The sequence below is a fragment of the Cricetulus griseus genome, chromosome 3 (genome assembly GCF_003668045.3).
Source record: "Cricetulus griseus strain 17A/GY chromosome 3, alternate assembly CriGri-PICRH-1.0, whole genome shotgun sequence".
Lineage (NCBI taxonomy): Eukaryota > Metazoa > Chordata > Mammalia > Rodentia > Cricetidae > Cricetulus > Cricetulus griseus.
In genome coordinates, this window is record NC_048596.1 from 116215427 (window position 1) to 116235751 (window position 20325).

General features: G+C 45.8%; 2 protein-coding genes across 2 annotated transcripts in view; both read left to right on the plus strand.

The window, feature by feature from the left end:
* Window positions 1-14273, plus strand: part of Cpeb1 (cytoplasmic polyadenylation element binding protein 1) — a 92743-nt gene extending 78470 nt beyond the window's left edge. The window contains exons 5-12 of the mRNA XM_027408285.2: window positions 59-311; window positions 2630-2743; window positions 3007-3096; window positions 4044-4180; window positions 7860-8058; window positions 9706-9800; window positions 10514-10594; window positions 12855-14273. Of these exons, the coding sequence (XP_027264086.1) occupies window positions 59-311; window positions 2630-2743; window positions 3007-3096; window positions 4044-4180; window positions 7860-8058; window positions 9706-9800; window positions 10514-10594; window positions 12855-12953 (1068 nt within the window). The 3' untranslated portion in view covers window positions 12954-14273. The remainder of the gene's footprint in view (window positions 1-58; window positions 312-2629; window positions 2744-3006; window positions 3097-4043; window positions 4181-7859; window positions 8059-9705; window positions 9801-10513; window positions 10595-12854) is intronic.
* A 1982-nt stretch (window positions 14274-16255) lies between these two features.
* Window positions 16256-18730, plus strand: Rps17 (ribosomal protein S17; the record flags this gene model as incomplete). The annotated part of the gene is given in 4 exon segments (NM_001244040.1): window positions 16256-16407; window positions 16850-16955; window positions 17602-17667; window positions 18620-18730. Coding segments are annotated over 4 exon segments (405 nt in total), but the record flags the coding sequence as incomplete, so codon positions are not given.
* Between the last annotated feature and the right edge of the window lie 1595 nt (window positions 18731-20325).

Genomic DNA, 20325 nt, shown 5'->3' on the forward strand with positions numbered 1-20325 from the left:
TATGATTATTGCTTTATAACAAAACTCTTTTAAAACTTGTATCTTTTTTCTTCTCTAGTCAAGCCTTCGAATTTCCCCTCCTCTGCCCTTCCTTTCTATGACGGGAAATGGTCCCAGAGACCCTCTAAAGATGGGAGTTGGGTCCCGAATGGACCAAGAACAAGCTGCTCTTGCTGCAGTTACTCCCTGTCCAACCAGTGCTTCAAAGAGATGGCCAGGAGCTTCTGTGTGGCCATCCTGGGACCTTCTTGAAGCTCCTAAAGACCCTTTCAGCATAGAGAGAGAAGCTAGACTACACCGGCAGGCTGCAGGTGAGTGTGGTATGTGTGATGACTGAGACCTGTTTCTAGAAACAGAATTGACCTTGTTCACACAATGGTGAACTCTCTGGAAGAAGGCTTGATAATGTGATAAAGTTTCCAGGTCTGTAAAGAACCATGAATTCTGTAGGGACAACCTTGAGAGACTGAGTTGAAAGAGGCAGATAGCCTGGCACACAGGCTGTGCCACAGTAGAAATGGCTGGCCCCACATCTTATGTGAGCTTCTGTGAAAATTGGCTGTGCCCTGCTCTTACTTTGGATTGTTGCATGAAAAAGACAAAATCTTGAAAATGATGCCTACAATTTTGTCTGCCTTTCCTATTTCTAATTCAGAGTCATAGCAATCACAATTTATTTTCTGGCTTTCTGTCCTGAGATTTTTCTGATTACATTCAGGGTAGTTAACCCCTGAGATATGGAATGTCACCAGATGCTTTGATCTCTTTGGAGTCCTTTAGTTTCTATCACCTAAATAATAAGTCCAGGCTGGAGAGATGGTTCGGTGCTTAAAGAGCACTGGTTTCTCTTCCAGAGGACCTGGATTCAGTTCCCACCACCATATGCCACATAACAACTGTTTGTACTTCCAGTTCCAGGGGATCCAAACCCTCTTCTGACCTCTGCAGGTATCAGGTGTGCATACAGTACACAGATATACTACATGTAGGCAAGACACCTATGTACATAATACAAAAAATATTTAAAATTTTTGTTTGGTTTGTTTGGTTTTGTTTTTTGAGACAGGGTTTCTCTGTGTAGCCCTGGCTATCCTGGACTGGCTTTGTATACCACACTGGCATCAAACTCACTCTGTAGACCAGGGTGGCTTCAAACTCAGAGCTCCACCTGCCTCTGCCTCCTGAGTACTAGGAATAAATAAAGGCCTGCACCACCACTGCCTGCAGAGGTGCATAATCTCAAGTGTGCATTCATTCTGGTTTTCACATTCCATTTGAGCTTAGAAGTAAATGAGCTACTTATATCATTAACTGCTAATGTTTCAGTGCTTTCCACTAAAATCATGGTACTGAGGTCTGCTACCAGACTGAATGAACGTTCTTTCTCTGTTACATTTGTTTGCGTAGAACTTGTCCCTGTCTCATTCTCTCCTAATAGTGTAAATAGCCTGTTTATCTGGTTGTTCTGATAGCCCATGTTTGTGCTTACTATGTAGCTATTATATGGTAGGCTTTCTGGAGGCTACTTGGTTTTGTATGAAATATTGCTAGCACTGCCCAGTTTCTTGACACAGTGACACATTAGCACTGTGCATGCTGGGGAATGGCCTGGTATCCAGGAGGGAATCATGGCTCATCTCCTTAAATGTCTTCCTCAGTGCTAAAGGGAAAGAGTAATTTGTCCTCACCTAAGTCACATTCCTGTGTGAAAGACCTGAACTGATCGCCAAGAACAGACTTCTGAAAGCTAGTAGGACAGGCCAATCTGAAGAGAGTTCAAACTGACACAGCAGAAAGGGCCTTTTGACATAATTGGGTTTGACAGAAGTAGGAAGCTGGGGGTTAGGGCAGAAATCCATCATCATATAGTGTGGGCAGCAGGGGAGCTCAGTGCCGGCTAAGGTGCTTGTGAGTGGGTTTATGGGGCATGGTAATGTTCTTATTCTGGTGAGTTGTGCTGACTTCTGTGGTTGATGAGTTCAGAGACAAGATAGGGAAATGGTAGAGTGTTCTTTTATCTAGGGGAGAAAGTCTACTAGGATCAGAAACTTGAAGGGCTTTGCATATAAAATTGTTCTGTCTACTCTTTATTTATAAATCCACTTAGTACTATAAACAATAGCAAGATAAAACTGCTTTGTTGGTAGTTTATCAGTTATATAATTGAAATTGCTTAAGTTGTGATCACTATTTTAAAGATTTATTATGTTTATAGTATTCTGACTGCATGTGTCCCTGCAGGCCAGAAGGGGGCATCAGATCTCATTACAGATGGTCATGAGCCACCATGTGGTTGCTGGGATTGAACTCAGGACCTCTGGAAGAGCAGCTAGTGCTCTTAACCACTGAGCCATCTCTGCAGCCCGAGTTGTGATAATTTTTACCCTGTACATCTGCTATTCCTTTCAATTTTATTGGAGGCAAAGCTGCTGAGGTAGGATTATCAAATACCTTAAATATTTGACAAGACATGATGTGTTCTATCTTTCAGGATAACCATGAATAATAGTCTCCTCACGGGCAGCCAGGTTGGAATTGTGACTGCTCTATTTCTTCACAATAAGTACATTTCAGAGAAAGGTAGTGACTGTTGATTGAACCCTTGTTTTTTCTTTGTTTCCTACCAAAGCTGTGAATGAAGCTACCTGTACCTGGAGTGGCCAGCTTCCTCCCCGAAACTACAAGAGCCCCATCTACTCATGCAAGGTCTTCCTAGGAGGTGTTCCTTGGGATATTACGGAAGGTAAGCTGCCCCTGAGATCTCTTACAAGAGTTGAAGGTAGGGTATATCTTTAAGCAGTGTGAGCCCTAGGCTCCTGTTTGGGGCATGAACCTCTGCCTCAGCAGAGTGTTACAGGAACAGCTGAGGGGAGGGTGCATTTCATAAGCTTTCAGAGTGCTTCTGTGTGTCTGCTTACACATGAGACCAGAAATCAATTCTGAGGAGTGTTTGTATCTCTTCTGAGTAGACTGTGTCTTGGTTTCTGTTCTTCCCCACCTGTGCAGCTGGATTGGTTAACACCTTCCGTGTTTTTGGCTCTCTGAGTGTGGAGTGGCCTGGTAAGGATGGCAAGCACCCCCGGTGTCCTCCCAAAGGTAATATGCCTAAAGGTAATAAAGACATGGTAGGAATTTTTCTCAATCCCTCACATGTACCGTACCACGTGGTGCTGGGATGTCACAGAAGCATGCTGGTAATGTAGGCACTCCAGGGTACAATCAGCACATCCTCTTCAGTGTTTCACATTCCTTTGTCCATCTGTCTGTCCAAACTTGCAGTGCTGTGGGGAGCTGCCACCAGACCCCTTCCTGTGCACTTCCCTCCAAACCTAAACCCCACCCCAGTGCCTTTCCTCTTTAATGTGTTTCAAGAGTATTCCTTTGCCTGCCTTTGCTGCCTTGGAGGTTGTCGTCTGACCTAGTTCTGAGATTCCCTTTAGAGTTGTCAGGAATGAGGACCAACTATCTGATTCCTCACTGGTCTAAAATGAGATCTTGCCCTGTAGAAAGGAGCAGCTATTTTCATTCTGCCCCATCTTCATTGAACTTAAACCAATGGTTTAATTAGGCTTTTAAAGCAATACCTGCATCCCCTGACAAACTGCTGTTCTTCCTGGCTCTGCTGACCCGAGCATGCTCTGTGCTCTGAGGTAGAGAGCTGTGTACTAGTGGGTGGGTCTTCTGTTCCAGCCCGATACTTCCTTCCCTTAGAGAAATAGGATATGCATTTCTCTCTTAGCTTGGGCATAAGGCATAGTAAGTGCTTCATTGGACCAGCCTTTTCAGGAGTAGAAAAAAAAATGTATTTTGTGTTGAGGGATTCATTTTAGTGGTAGAATGCTTGTCTAGCACCCACAAGACTTATAGATTCAATCCCAGCATCTACCTCCAAAAGGGGTGGCGGGGAGGGGGGGTCCTCATACTTGAGGCTCCTCCCTTACAAGAAAATCCCTGCTCAAAGCCATGGCTCTTCAGCCACCATAGAGGATGTTAAATAGCCACCCAAGGAATATTAAAGCTTCTTTTCCTTTTGTTGGGTATAGGGTATGTGTATTTGGTGTTTGAACTTGAGAAGTCTGTCCGGGCCTTGCTTCAGGCTTGTTCTCATGACCCAATGAGCCCAGATGGCCTGAGTGAATATTATTTCAAGATGTCCAGTCGAAGGATGCGCTGCAAAGAGGTGAGTTAGCTTGGTATCCTATATTACTTTCTGTTGCTCTAGTAGCTACTTTTTTTTTTATTGCTGTGATAAAACACCATGACCAAGGTAGTTTATAAAAGAAAACATTATCAATTGGATTTACAGTGTCATCGGGTTATAGTCTATGATGGTGGAGTGAAGGCATGGCAGTAGGAACAGCTGAGAGGTCACTTCTCTAAACTTCAAGCAGGAGGCAGAGAGCACATTGGGAATAGCATGTTTTTAAACCTCAAAGCCTGCCCCTAGTGACACACCACCTCCAACAAGGCCACAGCTCCTAATCCTTCCTAAAAAGGACTACCAACTGGGGATCAAGCATTCAAACACAATGAACCATTCTCATTTAAACCAACAGTCATTGTGATTAAGATGTCATGACCTAAGGCAACTTACAGAAGAATTAATTTGGGTTTATGAGTCCCAAAGGATAAGAGTTCATCACAGAGATGCACACCTTTAATCCCAGCGGTTGGGAGGCAGTGGCAGGCAGAGCTCTGTGAGTTCAAGGTCAGCCTGGTGTACAAGACAGCTAGGGCTACCCACAGAAACCCTGCCTCGAAAAACAAACAACAAATATTCATTATGTCAGGAACAAAATGCTAAGAGCTCACATTCTGTACCACAGGCACAAAACAGAGAGCAAATTGGAAGTGGCAGGAAGATTTTAATCTCAAATTCCATTCCCAGTGACCCAGTTACTCTAGCAAGGCTATACCACCAAAAACATCTCAAACAGCACCACCAAGTGGGACCAAGTTCAAATGCCTCCAACTTTGGGGAACATTTCTCATTCAAACCACCACATACCTTTCCTGTGTCAAGATAATTGGCACATCATGGCACTAGATTTTCTTGGAACCAGGGCAACAGTTCTTGCTAAGGCAAGAAGTCTGCTTTTCTTGTCCATGGTAAATAAATCATTAAATTATATTTCTAAATTTTTTTAAGGAAAAAGGCAACTGTCTACAAAGCCACACAGAGAAAGCCTGTCCCGAAAAAACAAAACAAAACAAAAGAATAGGTTTCACCCCAGAGGGAGGCATGTGAGTTATGCTGTGGAACCTGCTGGCCACAACTGACAAAGGGAAGAGTGGAGTGGCAGGGAAGGGGCACTGCTCACACACACACACACACACACACACACACACACACACACACACACAGAGAGAGAGAGAGAGAGAGAGCAACTGCTGTGCCTTGCAGAGGTAAAAGGAAGGTATGTGAAATGTGCACAAACAGTCCTAGTGCCAGCGAGGATCAAGCCTTCCTAGCCTCCTCTGCTCTGATCTACATTTAAATCCCAAACTTCTTCAACTTAGAGATGAAATTGAAAGCAGAAACTTTCTTTAATTGGACTAAACTGATAAAATCTACAGATATTTTCTCCTGGTTCTCAGACGGTGCCTGTGGTGGGTGAATAAATTCTCCTTTAGAACAAATCCAACCGTGGCTACTTTCCTCCCTCTCAGGGCTTTATTACTTAGTGTTATCAATTTGTTGGGTTTTTTTTATATAGTCTTGGCGTAAGCCTGTGTGTTCTGAACATGTGTGTTCACATTGGGGGAACTCATTGCATATTATCTCAGGCTTTCTGATTGATTTGGGTAGAGTCAGAAATCTCTTGTAATGAGACCCCCCCAAATGGTTGCTAGTGGATAGAGTTTTGAGAACCACTTGTTTTGAGTTCAGGAATTGGTGTGGTAGTGTTTTTATTAGGCTGATTCCAAAGAACATCACTTTTGTGACATTACTGAAATTTTGTTGCTTCACTGGAAGCTAAAAATATCTCTAATAAAAAAGATCAGTGCTTTCCAGGGGAGGGAGACATGAGTAGGCAAAGCACAAAGAACTTTTTGGGCTGTGAGATGACATTCAGATACCATTGCAGTGTCGTAAAAGTCATCACACATTTCCTCCAAACCAGTAATGCACAACAAGCATGAGGAAAACCCAGTGTGAACTGTGGTCTTGAGGTAGTGATAATCGTCAGTGGAGGGTCATCAACTAAAACAAATGTACCTTCTGGTGCAAATGTGGCTAGTTGAGGCTTATGTGCGACAGGGAACATGTGGAAAATGTCTGTTCTTTAGTGCAGTTTTGCTGTGAACTAAATCAACCGTTACAAAGTGAGGTCTTTTTTTTACATCTGTGTCTTAAAGGGGAAAGTGTCCATTAGGATGGTCACATTACTTTTAAATAATCCATTGACTAATCTGGTTCTTCGAGTTATAGAAGTTCCCCTGTGTTTTTATTGTTCAGCTTGACAGAAGCTATTCATTCTCTGGCTCCCACAATGACTCAAGTTCCCTTCCTTCTTTCCTCACTTGTCTGGTCCTCAGACATCAAGCACATATCTAAGATTAATTCATGAACTCTTTCCTCCTTTGTTTCCTACTTCCACACATGAGACCTTCACAGCTACAGGGCATCCAGTTTGCCTCCTGCCCCTGATGATACTTTCCTGTCTCCCACCCGCCCCTTACCACCTAGCAGAGATTGAGTCTCTTTGATGTACCAGCTGCAGGCTGTCCCCGTTCTCTCACTTCTGTAACTGTTTCTCTGTTTGCTGTGTCATCCACCGTTATCCATATGATATTTGACTCCCTCCTGTCATCTTCTCTAACTCAGCTAATTTACTCATTTCTACTCTTTCTAGACCCAGATGTACCTGTCTAACCTCCTGTCCTATGTAGACCCCTATATTCTTTGATATATCCTGTAACTCTATATTGCCCTGTGTGCAAAGAAGCCATTTTCATGGATTTGTAGGGCTATTGGCTTCCCCTGGTACCTTCTACCAGGCTCTCCAAACCTCAGGCTCTGTAAGTCTAGGTCTTCCCTGGTTCCTCCTTGCTTACCCTCTCAAAGTCTGGCGTCTATAGACTTCCATTGAAGAATGTCTTTACTTGTCACCTGTGACCATTGCCACCAGCCTTGTTCAGATCTTCTTTTGAATTGTTTTTACCTACTTGTGTTTGCTTCATTTCTCTTCCTGCTTCAAAACATTTCTAAAAGATCTTCACAGACTAATTTTCCAAAAATACTTACTGGTATTTGTAATCCTACTTTATTGTAACACCCTCTGCCTGCTAGACTAGGTTTGATTCTGGAGTCAAGGAATCAATGAAACTAGCTTTGTAACACCTCAGTTCTTTGTGCATGGCTTTACACAGATGGGGGGTGGGAGAGAGAACATGTTCCCACTATTGCTGACACAAAGCCCTCTAAATACCTAGGTTTAGGCCAGTAACCATTTTACTGATAAAAGTATTTCCACCCTTTTGTCCTTCATGCTTCTAGCTTTTAAATGTTCTATGAGTTCTACCTTTCACACGGACTCTTGTTTTCTTTCTTGGGAACTTATGCTCTGTTAGTTCCTGTGGCCTGTCAATTTGGTACTTCTTGCTTACTCTGCAGAATGAGCAAATTCTGTTGTAGTTTCTCTCACCCTTATGAACACATGGACACAGGAAATCCAATTCAAGTTGGGTTGGATAAGGATGCCTTACTGGAAACCTGTGTGCCTCACATGAGTGACAACACCCTTTCACCCCTGCACAACTTTAGCAGCTGCAGCTGTAATATCCAGAGCATGTGTTCTACCATACAGGAGGCTCTCTGAAGCTGCCAGCTGATAAACCTTTGGGGGCATTTTCAGGTGCAGGTAATCCCTTGGGTCTTGGCTGACAGCAACTTTGTCTGGAGCCCATCTCAGAGGCTGGATCCCAGCAGGACGGTGTTTGTTGGTGCCTTGCACGGGATGCTCAATGCTGAGGCTCTGGCTGCCATCTTGAATGACCTATTTGGTGGAGTGGTGTATGCTGGGATTGACACAGATAAGCACAAGTACCCCATTGGTGAGTGTCCTACTTCTGTGTGGGAAGGCTTGGTGCCCCTGGGAGTAAATTAAAATTGTAATACTTGCCCTTGAGAGTGGAGAGAGAACTGACCTGGGTTTGCAAATCATCTTTTCCTCCAGAAGTTACCAATACTGGCCCATCTGCATCTTGACTCTGCTCCTGTTTCCCACACTGGGAAAAAGGGTGATTGTAGGATTTATGATAATATTGGTGAAAATGAGGGGAAAAGTTGGTTGAGATTCAAAGTACACAGCCAAACCAGTTTAGGACAAACTGTAGCTAGTATTGCATTTAAAGACATAATTTACTGAGAACTTGCCCAGTTTCCTGTATTAAAAGTTCTTGCCAGCCAGGCGTTGGTGACGCACATCTTTAATCCCAGCACTCTCGAGGCAGAGGCAGGTGGATCTCTGTGAGTTTGAGGCCAGCCTGGTCTCTAGGACAGCCTCCAAAGCTACACAGAAAAACCCTGTCTTGAAAAACCACAAAAAAAGTTCTTGCCAGTCATGGTAGCACATGCTTGTACTTAGGAGACAGAAGCAGGTGGATCTCTGAATTCAGAGCCAATCCAGTCTACAGAGAGAATTCCAGGGCAGCCAGGGCTACATAGTGAGACCTTGTCAGGAAGCAAGGAAAAAAATGTTTTGTTTTTACATCTTTGATCTTGTCTAGAGTAAGAGACAAGGTCAGATCAAAGGTGCTTTCTGAATTTCTCAGAAACTGGTACAGCTATTGAGCTGTTCTACCCTAAGGTAGTCTGTCCTAACCACTGACTTTTGATCAGCTTTTCTGAGAAAGATTTAGTACAGCAACCACAGTGATGGGGTTTGGAAGTGGAGCAGACCTGAACTCTGATCGAGGCATATATATAGTTAATCCACCTTCCTAGAAGCTTGGTCTGCTCACCTACACTGAATCTGGTCAGGGAGGAGCACTGAGTGCTTGCCAGTGCTGTGCTGAAGATGGAGAACTAGGACTTCAGAGGCTTATAGGGGCAGGGATCGCACTGGCAGGAAGGGATTCTTCTGCTAGTTCCTAGTTCTCTAAGGTTCCTCTGGGTCAGACAAGGTTTGATCGCCATTTCTACCCTTCAGAGACAGTTTAGTCTGCAGCTTGGGTGCCAACTGAGCCCTTTACCTTTCTCTGCGCATCTGTGTGCATAGGAGGAACCCCATCCTTTCCCTCTTTGCTAAATGGTTTACACTAACATGTCTTACAATGTTACTGTCCAGTGTGATAGCCACCAACAGGAGGTATCTGTTGAGCACTTGGAATGCAGCTTCTCCTAGGTGTTAAAATATCTGGAACACAGCCAGGCAGTGGTGGCGTTAGCCTTTAACCCCAGCACTTGGGAGGCAGAGGCAGGTGGATTTCTGTAAGTTTGAAGCCAGTCTGGTTTACAGAGAGTTCCAGGACAGCCAGGGCTACACAGAGAAACCCTGTCTTGGAAAAGGAATCTTGAACACATAGGTGAACTATATTATTAAAATTCCACTACTTTCAATTTTGCTGTGACAAGCACTAAGTTAGAAATTACATACTTACTTACATTTATGTCAGACAGCACTGGTATAGAAACGGAGTTTTTTGAGTACTTAAGAGAATTTGAGCAGGAATGTGTAAGCTTGTGCCCGGTTTTCCTAGGGTCTGGTCGAGTGACTTTCAATAACCAACGTAGTTACCTGAAAGCAGTCAGCGCTGCTTTTGTGGAGATCAAAACCACCAAGTTTACCAAGAAGGTGAGTGTCTGGTTGATGCTCTTACTTTGAGAGAGACTTGAATCATTTACAAAAATGGCATAGTTCCAAGGTTAGGGCAATGAGCCCAACTGCCAAGTTGGCCTGAGTTCAGGGTTTGAGGTGGGCTTTGTCTCAGGGGACTCAGGAGGAAGGGACCAAGACTGTTAGTGCCTGAGTAGGTGTGGGTGGGGAGAAGTTCCCTCATTTTGATATTTATCTGAAATTGCTAAGTAGATTGACTTTTTTTAAAAAGATTTTATTTATTATGTCTTCTGCCTGCATGCCAGCAGAGGATACCAGATTTCAGTGGTTGTGATGGTTGCTGGGAATTGAACTTAGGACTTCTGCAAGAACAGTCAGTGCTCTTAACTACTGAGCCATCTCTCCAGCCCCTAGATTGACTTTCTTTATCCCCTTATACCTGATTCCTCTGAACCCTTCCCTGTTAAAAGGGATAATGGAGAGCCAGGGTTCATTTTGCTGAGCATAGGCAATATAAAGCCTGTGGCTGTCAAATGTTGGAAGCAACCAGCTCTTGTTTCTGTAGGATAGGAGTCTATCCACTAAGAGCCGTATTAGACCCTGGCCCACAATTCTGTCTAGCCTCCATTAGAACAGACAAACATCCTACATCCCTGTGTGTTCAATAATAAGCTACTAAAGTTCATCTGACCCATAAAACCATTTTATTTCCCTCTGTTGCTGTTCCTCAGGTTCAGATTGACCCCTATCTAGAAGATTCTCTGTGTCTTATCTGCAGTTCACAGCCTGGCCCTTTCTTCTGTCGAGATCAGGTGAGTTCCCTGGGCACTAGAAATGTCTACAAAGTTCCTATCACAATTTTTAAAAAATGTGTTAAGGTCCATTTATGGCATTGAGTATTAAAATTCTTAGGCAACTTGTGATGTCTGAGAGCATAGAGACAATAATCAAGAGGGCACAATATAGATAGCCTAGTCCACACTCTAGGTATGTCCGGTGCTCGTTGTATTTTCCCTTTCCCTTTCTGGGCTACTACTGTACAATATGGCCATTGGTGATGGTGGGTGCTTTTTGTTTTATTTTTTTGGAAATGGTCTTACTGTTTAGTCCTTACAGGCTATGGGACTCATGTAGCCAAGCTAGCCTTGAGCTTGCAGCAAGCCTCTTTCTTACTCACTGCTTCTGCCAGAGCCCCAGGATCAGTGGCATGTGATATCATACCCAGTTAGTGGGTTTGCAGACATTTGATAGTTGGGTACCTATGAATCAAGCTCTGCTGATATTTTTTCTAAGTCTGACAAGCATTTCTAAGTCTGTCCAACTACAGTCTCTGACGCTGTTTGCCTCTGGATAGCTATGAATACTGCCTAACCCAAAATTGTAATTTTAGGAGGACCCTCCCACCTTGTGAAGTATTGGTTTGGTTTTATATCTGGATTTCATGGTTCTCCAGCATGAAATGAGCATTGTATTGCAATGCCAAAAAGTTAAGCACACCGTGCTGGGACTGAGTTTTCCCCTACTTTATTTCTGAACTTCTGGACTGCTTTGGTATTTGTATCTGGGTTCTAACCACAGTCATCAGAGGTGGAAACTTCATGGAAAGTTTCCATGGAAACTTTCTATTGGGTGTCTCTGGGTGGTGGCACATGGATGGGATCTGCGTGTGTTTGGCAGTCAATGCTTTTTCTGACTTGAATGTATGTACACATCACCTGAGAACTTTGTTGAAATGAGAATCTGACTCTGGGTTTGGGTGGATCCTGAGAAGTCTGTGTTTTTAGTAAATTGCTGAGTGGTGTCTGTATTAATGTTTTGAAAGACCTCTTTTAAAAAAATACATTAAAATATGTTTTCATATATGCATACAATATATATTTTGATCATGTTCAACCCTACTCCTTTTCATCCACTCCTCTCAATTTAATCTTTTTGTTTTATTTTGGTGCTGTTACTCTTTGGGGTTTTTTTGTTTTGTTTTTGAGACAGGGTTTGTACCTGTGGTCAGCCTGGGACTTAATATGTAAACCAGGCTGGCCTCAAACTCAGAGATCAGCCTGCCTTTGCTTTCCAAGTTCTGGAATAAAAGGCATGCATCACTATGCCCAGTGTCTGTCTGTCTGTCTCTCTCTGTCTCTGTCTCTGTCTCTGTCTCTCTCTCTCTCTCTCTCTCTCTCTCTCTCTCTCTCTCACACACACACACACACACCACACACACACACACACACACACACACACACACCCCACACACACACACTAACTCACACACCTAGTCCTGATGTGCTACTTATGGTGGTCCATCTACTAAGGGATAACCCTTAAAGAAAACTGACTTTCTTCTTCCAGAAGCTCTCAGCTAGTAGTGGCTTGTGGGCTTTTTCCCTATTCATGCTGGAATGTTCATTGGATTGATCTTGTGCAGGCACAATCATTGAACCACATTTTGAAACCTCCTCTGGGATGTTTGGGAACATCCAGACTCTAGCATTCATCCATGCTTAGTTTGTCTTATAATGATGCTGTCATTTGCATGGAGGCTCTTAGATAGTCAAACACAGGCTCCCAAGGGAGCTCAGAGTAAGTTTGGGTAGTAAGGTAAAGCCTGAAAATAAGTATCTTTCTAAATTAGTGTTTATAGATCAGTATCTTTCACAGTGAATCCTCAGATTCTCATTCTTGGTAGGAGCCTTGCTTAGGGTTATTCAGCAAGCAAAACCAGTCACTTCTCACTGAGAAGAGGAAGGCGTGTCTCCTTATACTTGAGGCTGTAATCAGTTCTTCAGATATTCTCTCATGTTGGCAGACATAAGATTCAACTGCTCTGTAGGTGAGAAGGGTGGGGAATTGGGAAGCTGCATCGTCTTTGTGCACACCAGGAGCCTAAAATGTTTGCATAAGATTACACATTGCAAACAGGACAGCATTTGCCTTAATCAGTCAGAGCTCTGTTACTGTGAGAGGGCTAGCAGGAAGCATCTCTCGTAGTCCCACAGAAACCAGGGGCTTCCATTTCTCTTAAAGTAGAACCTTTATACCCAGGGCTAACACACACTTCCTGTTTCCCTCACCTAGGTCTGTTTCAAGTATTTTTGCCGAAGCTGCTGGCACTGGCGACACAGCATGGAAGGCCTGCGCCACCACAGCCCCCTGATGAGGAACCAGAAGAACTGAGATTCCAGTTAGAGAAGCTGGCCTTGCCCAGTGGCCTGTACTGCCCAAGGCTGGCAAGTCAGGCCTATACCCTGCACTGGCACCCAAGGAGCTAGCTTTCTGCAGACAAGGGAAAATTGTAGTCACCTTTGTACTTGCTAAATCTGTCTTTGTTTCTGCACTAATTAATGCACAATGAGTTTTGTCAGGTTTTGTTTCAGGGGGTGTGCCAGAGCAAGGACCCTCAGGCTCACCCTCAAGCAAATGTAGTTTTCCCAGATTCTAGTTCCTCATTTTGCAAATGAAAAGAAAAACAACAAACTATGTGTCCAGAAGGTATTGACAGGATGCCTACACCTGAGTTTATTTATGAAAGCGCTTTTTACATTCCTTGCAATACTGACGGTGGTGATGCGCGGGTTTCATTGGTTCATCCTTGCAGTTGCCATACAGTGCCTTTCCATTTATTTAACCCCCACCTGAACGGCATAAATTGAGTGTTCAGCTGGTGTTTTTTACTGTAAACAAACAAGGAGACTTTGCTCTTCATTTAAACCAAATCATATTTCATAGTTTACGCTGGAGGGTTTTTACTGGTTCCTTTTTACACTCCTTAAAACAGTTTTTAAGTCATTTGGAACAATAGATTTTTTTTTCTTTTCTGGCAGCTTTTAACATTATAGCAAATTTGTGTCTGGGGAACTGCTGGTCACAGTTGCAAATCAAAGTATTTGTAACCAAGGGAAAATTATTTTATTTAAAACTGGACTGGGGAGAGAGAGAATTAGGTCTGAGCAGCTGCTGTATATAGTTTTAAATGGTTTGTTGCACCTTCTTATGTTGCACTTATGTGGGGGGGGAGGGTTGATAGAAGTTTTTAATCACAGTCACAGGACTTTTTTCTTTTGTAACTGAGCTTAAAAATTTAAATAAAAAGGGCTGCTTTTTGGTGGGGGCAGTTGAAGGCTCACAGGAGCCCTTTCTCTTAGAGGGGCAAGTACCCTTCCTTACATCTTTTATTTGAAGAATGTATGAATCAACAGAGTTGACAAAAAAATGCTACTGGAATTTGAAAACTTGACTTTTTCTTTTTAATTTAATGACTACTTGCCCCTCTTAAGGAAGCTGTGTGCCAAAGACCAGTGTCATACCCCCTCCTCCCTCCTGCTGAGCTGATGTTGCATTGTTGCATATCCCAGCTACTCTGTGGGTTTTGTGAAGCTGTGTGTGAAGTCTCTACCTCATTGTTGTATATGCAGGCAAGACTGCACTCTCCTACAGATGTGTGGAGTAAGCTGTGGTGTACTTTTTTTGGCACATAATAAACACGTTGCAGCAGAATTGTGCTTTCGTCTCTGTGTCTGGGGTGTGTGTAGCAAGCATGTAAGATTCCAAAGAAAAGTCCTCTTGGATTTTCTGTAATGTGATTCCAGCCCACGGTGATGGTACATGAGCATATGGAAACCTGCCCCTCTGTGAGACCTGTTATATCCTGGTCAGCCACTTTGGAGATAGCTGTCCAGCAGCTGGGTGATTACAATCTGAAACAAGAGACCTGTATGTTTCGGTTCCTTGGCCATTAAGAATGCCAGCCACTCGATCCCTGCTTTACTGTGTGAGCCCTGGATTCACTTGTGCTGATGTTACCCTTTCTGAGTGGATGCTACTTCACTTTTTTGGTTCAGGGGTCTTTGTGTCTTTGTCATGGAATTCCTTATGTAAACCAGACTAGCCTCAAACTCATAAAAACCTGCCTGTGAAGCAGGCATCTTAAGTGCTGGAATTATAGCCCTTACACTAGAGTTTTTGTTACAGGCTCCAAGGGTTTATGACAGGCCTGACGATGACTTTTCAGGTAAAGAAGTTTTGAGCCAGCCTGCTGAACTGATGATCCTTGGGGAAACTAGTCTGAGGTAGAGGGACTTGGCCACCGTACTAACACACCCCTCCTGTGAGGTGCAGAAACTTACCTAGTGGTCATGATTCAAGAGTTCCCCTCCTGCAAGACTGTCTCTGTCTAAGCCTGGCAGCTACTTCATTGGAATTTCACTGGTAAGCTTGTGCAACACTTAGGGCAGGGCGTACTGATCTCTCCAGCCTCTTCCTGTTCCTTAGATAATGGCATCTCTTTTCCTCCCTCCACTAGCTACTTTCAGGGTAAGGACTTTCTGTGCCTCACCAGCTGACCAGGGTGATCGAGATGGATGAGTTGAAGGTTGAGGCACAGCTGTGGCCCTTTGTGGCTGGCACAATCTCCTATTAGGTTTGAGCCTTAGGATCCCGCCAGGGCCAAGGAACAGCTAGAGGAAAGGCCCTCCCTAGGCTCATGAGGGCACTGGGCCGTGGCTTAAGAGCCTGCTTTGGACTTGGGTATGGCAGAAGAGCCAGAAGATGAAGGTTGGAGATAGTGCCTTAACTGGTTGGGCAGTAGAGCGAACTGAGATCTTAATTTGTTCACATAAATGTTTGAGAGCTTTCTGTGAGCCAGCTGCTGTTTTAGGCACTGGAGTTTAGCCCTTCCAGTTTAGCTCATTCCCTGGTTGAGAAAGCACATCAAATGACTTTTCTGTTAAGACATTTTAAGAGCAGCCCCAATGCAATACTGTGTTGGGGTGTGAAGAAAAGCCCCTCTGGTGAAGCCATGTTTGCACTAACACCAGGAAGTGAGGGGAGCCTCTCCAATCAAGCTAGACCCTGCAAAGCTCTAACCTGAGTCACGCGCGAGATGGAAGTCAGGGATGACTCCCTCTACTACTTTACCTTTACAAAGCGCGGGCTTCCTGTCTGCCTCATCGCAATGCCTCGAAGCCTTTCCTAGACTAAAGCACACTAAAAGTCAACAAGAAGCCTATCAAGCAGGGAACTCTTTGGAGCGGAAACTCAGCCCAGCTACCTGCGTGCGCACGCGCAGACGCTCGCCCACGCCTACTGCCAGGTACCACCACTCCAATCCGCCAGGGGGCGCTGTGGTGCACCCGCGCGCCGTCCCAGCAGGGCGGAAGCGGCTTTCTGGCCTGCGCTTTATAGGTCTCTCTTGTGCTTCCTGTTTCCTCTTTTATCGGGACGCGTCAAGATGGTAGGTGTTTGGCTCTGGGGCCTCTGCCCTTTTCCATCCGCATCCATCCCTGGCTTGTGGCGGCCCCTGGCCCGCAGCGGGAAGCAGTAGGCCGGGCCCGCGCCGTGTCCGTCGGCCCGGCGTGCTTCCGCATGGAGTAGTGCGCGCTTCGGCCCCTCTACGAGCCCCGCGCTCCTTGGGGCGGACCGCGCTCGCGTCTCCCTCGGAAGGCCCGGGCTCGCCGGTGATTGTTGCTCTCCACCCTCAGGGCCGCGTTCGCACCAAGACTGTGAAGAAGGCGGCCCGGGTCATCATCGAGAAGTACTACACGCGCCTGGGCAATGACTTCCACACCAACAAGCGCGTGTGCGAGGAGATCGCCATTATCCCCAGCAAGAAACTCCGCAACAAGATAGCCGGGTGAGCGGGTGCCTGGCGGGCCGCCGGGGGAGCTGGCCGGGTCGGGAGAGCTGAGGGGTGCGCTCGCAGTGCCGCTGACCGGGACAGGTGAAGTCAGAGTCGGTCCTCAAAACCTAGTTGCTCGGCGTCTGCTGCTGCTAATGTCACTGAGGCCATGCTGCGCCAGAAATTTAACAGTGCTGGGTCTCCTAAGAACTAAAGAGTCGGGTCAAGGTTCAGATGCTAAATGGTGATCCTTGGCGGGAGAGGGTTGATGATCCTTGAGGGGTCTGAGAAACGAAGAGGGTACAGGAGTGTGTGTGTGGGGGGGGGTGTCTACAATGTCCTCTGTGTCTCCGGCGGTGAGTCGGTTCTTCATGTAGAAACGGAGTGGGGTTTGTGTCCAGATGCTATGGGGACCAGCGGGAAGCTGGTGTGGTCACTGTTCCTTGTGTTCCTGTAGCTATGTCACGCATCTCATGAAGAGGATTCAGAGAGGTCCTGTGAGAGGCATCTCTATCAAGTTGCAGGAGGAAGAGAGAGAGAGGAGAGATAATTATGTTCCTGAGGTAAACTTTGTGGGTCTTTCCCTGAACCTCTTATCTCCTGTCCAAGTGGAAATGGAGGCTCTTGAGGGTTGCGGGGCCCATTTGCGGTGAGAGGTCTTAGTCATTCAGCTCTTGGGTGTTTTGATACAGGGTCTTTGTGGCATTGAACAGGATCGCCTCAAATTAATAATTAAGTCTGCCTGCCTCTGCCTCCCGAGTGCTGGGATTAGAGGCATGAGGCACCACATCTAGCTAGACTAACGTAGCTGCCTATGGGTGTCTGTAATCTGCCTACCTCGTTGCAAGTTTTTCTGCCCCGTCCAAGTTAAGCCTGCTCTTTTTCCATATGGGAGCCCAGGGACTATGTCTCCACACACATATATCTCAAGTATGAGCTCGCTCTAATGGCTTTCTGAATACCAGTTAGAGTAGCTCTGGCATAAGAATGAAGCAGCCAGGGCTGTGCAGAGAGACCCTGTCTTCTCTCGCTCATTTTGCCGCATCATAACATCTGGTGGTGTGTGCCTTTCATCCCAGCACTGGGAAGTCATTGGCAGGCACATCCGGGGGCCAGCCAGGGTGGGATAGTGAGGCCTGATCTAGAATGGGAGCAGAGGAGATGGAAGGTAACACATTCTTAATTGGGACTTGATTCTTTCCCTCCCAGGTCTCAGCCCTAGACCAGGAGATCATTGAAGTGGATCCTGACACCAAGGAAATGTTGAAGCTTCTGGTGAGTGCTGCTGACTCCTGGTTGAGGGCCATGAGTGGCTTTAACAGTGCTTGTGGGCTGCCTGTTATCTGTGTGTTGAAATGGCTTTTACAAGACAATTTCAGGGTTGTGGGGCATTACTGAGTCCTTTGCATTTGTCATTGTTGTGGGGCTGGCTCCTAATGTCCCCCTCTTCAATTCAGCTCTGGTTCTGTTACTTGCTTTCCTTGGATACTTTGGGTTGTAATGGCAGAAAGGACCTCTGTTCTCACTTTCAGAATAGTAAGGCACTTTATGAGACAGCTCATAGTGTGTGGAGGTGATGCGGGCTTCAGAGTGCAGCTGAAGCTTACTGTGTGAGGATCTGCTCCTTGTGGGACAGCCTTAATTTCTCCTGAAATCACGTGGCTCCAGGACACGCTGGGCCCCTGGGTGCAGAGTGCGCTTGGGAGCCGGCCTGACCAGAGCTTCTCCACTCCTGGTGCTTTGTACTTCTGGTTCCCTCTTGGTTGTTGAGTGAATTGTAATGCCCCTTGACTGGGGTGGGGGTGTGTCTTAGGGACTGGGCCTCCAAACCCCTCCGACCGTGGTGCAGGATGAGCAATAGTATGCTTGCTGCCTTAGATATGCAGACTATGATAAAAAATGCTTACAGACGGGTTTTAGTTAGATAGTGGCAAGAGAGTGTGTTAAATCCTTTGGGTGTGGAAGGCAGGCCTAGGCCAATTCAGTGTGTCCTGGCTAGGGGGAGGGCCTGCTGAAGAAGCAGGCCTGGCAGGTTGGATGAAAGTCTAGACAGTCGTGTTAACTCACACAGATGTGTTTAGTCAGGTATGAACAGTCACTCCTGGGGTGGAAAGCCAAGCCCCTTGGCTGACTTTGGTCTAGAACCCAGCTCCAGACAGGAAGGTACTTTTCCTGCCCCAGACCCCAACCTGCGCTACTCACTACTGGTCATGTTGTTTTGTTGCAGGACTTCGGCAGTCTCTCCAACCTGCAGGTCACTCAGCCTACAGTTGGGATGAATTTCAAAACACCACGTGGAGCCGTTTGAATCTGTTCTGTCAGATTTTCAATAAACCTGAAAACCACTTTGCCTGTGTTGTCCTTGCTACTGTTGGGGTAGGAGGCTGAGGCAGGCCTCAGGACTAACTAGCCTGGCCATCGTCTGGGATAGAGCAGTCAGGTACTGAACACTAACAGGCCTGCATGTGCAAGCCTAGTGTGCTCTCGGACATGGCAGAAAGCCGCCTTGCTGTCGGCTTGTTGGGACCACATGCCCAATGGTGTCAATCAGGGTAAGGTAGGTGTGTCGGTTTTGGGTTTTTTTGTGTGTGTGTGGATGTTCTTTGCTGAGAGATAAACACTACAGATGGCACTGTTTAGCACAGAATTTCGGCCTGTTCGGTTTTTGATGTTAACTGAGCCCTAGAATTCAAGTGAAAACTTTCCCCTTTGTAATTAGTGGGTTTCAGGTGTTTGAGGGTAACCTGTGTCTTGTTAACATTTTGCCTATTTGGCATCTGTTGATAACTCCTTTGGCTAGAACCTCCCACAAGGAGGGCTTTCACCCTCAGGTTCACCAGCTGTAACTGGGATCCTGCACTTGGGAGGACAGAAAGTTGGATGAGGCCAGTCAGGGCTACAAAGTGAGCCCCTGTCTCATAACACCCCCCAACCCCCCATTTGTTTTAATGGGCTGAGTAGACAGCTCAGTGGGTAGCCTGCTTGTTGTCCAGGCACAGAGGGGACCTGAGTTGGGTCCACAGGCTTGGCTGTGCACTTGTAGTCAAGGCCCGGAGCCCTGGAGGCTCCAGGTGTGGTGAGAGACACTCAGTCTCAAGTTGGAGAGCAAGGGACATACCATACACCTTAAATATACTATGTTCGGCCAGGCGTTGGTGGTGCACACCTTTAATCCCAGCACTCAGGAGGCAGAGGCAGGCCTCTGAGTTTTGAGGCCAGCCTGGTCTCCAGAGTGAGTGCCAGGATAGACTCCAAAGCCACAGTGAACCCTGTCTCGAAAAAAAAAATACTGTGTTCATAGATTAATTAGAAGGCAGTATTGTTGGGGTGATGGTGCTATGTATATGCCTGAAGGTATGTATTTTATGGAAGTGTGAACTCTATATCCCCAAGGTTGTAACCATGCTGAGACCTGGGGCTTCTGAAGGTGATGAAGGGACTTCCGTTAGTGCTGGAATGAGTGTTATTTAGAGTGGGTGATTGTTAGCGGAACAGGGTTTATTTGGTTTACACATGTCACTGTTCAAAAGTAGTCAGTGCAGGAACTCAAAGGCAGGAGCTGATGCCTACCTTGGATGGGTGCTGCTTACTGGCTTGCTCTGCCTGCTTTATAGAACCTAGGACCCCCAGCCCAGGGATGGCACCACCCATATTGCAGCTCAAGCATCTGTAACTCCTGTTCCAGGGTCTCTGAGGCCTGGCTTCCAAAGGCTACACAGAGATACATGGAGACAAAACACCCATATGTTGACCTAAACAAAAAAAAGACCATTTTTGACAACATTGAATCTACCGGGTGGTGGTGGCACAAACTTTTAATCCCAGCACTTTAGAGGCAGGTCTATTTCTGTGAGTTTGAGTGAGTTCCAGAACAGGCTCCAAAGCTACAGAGAAACCCTGTCTCAAAAAACCAAAAGAAAAAAGTTGATCTAC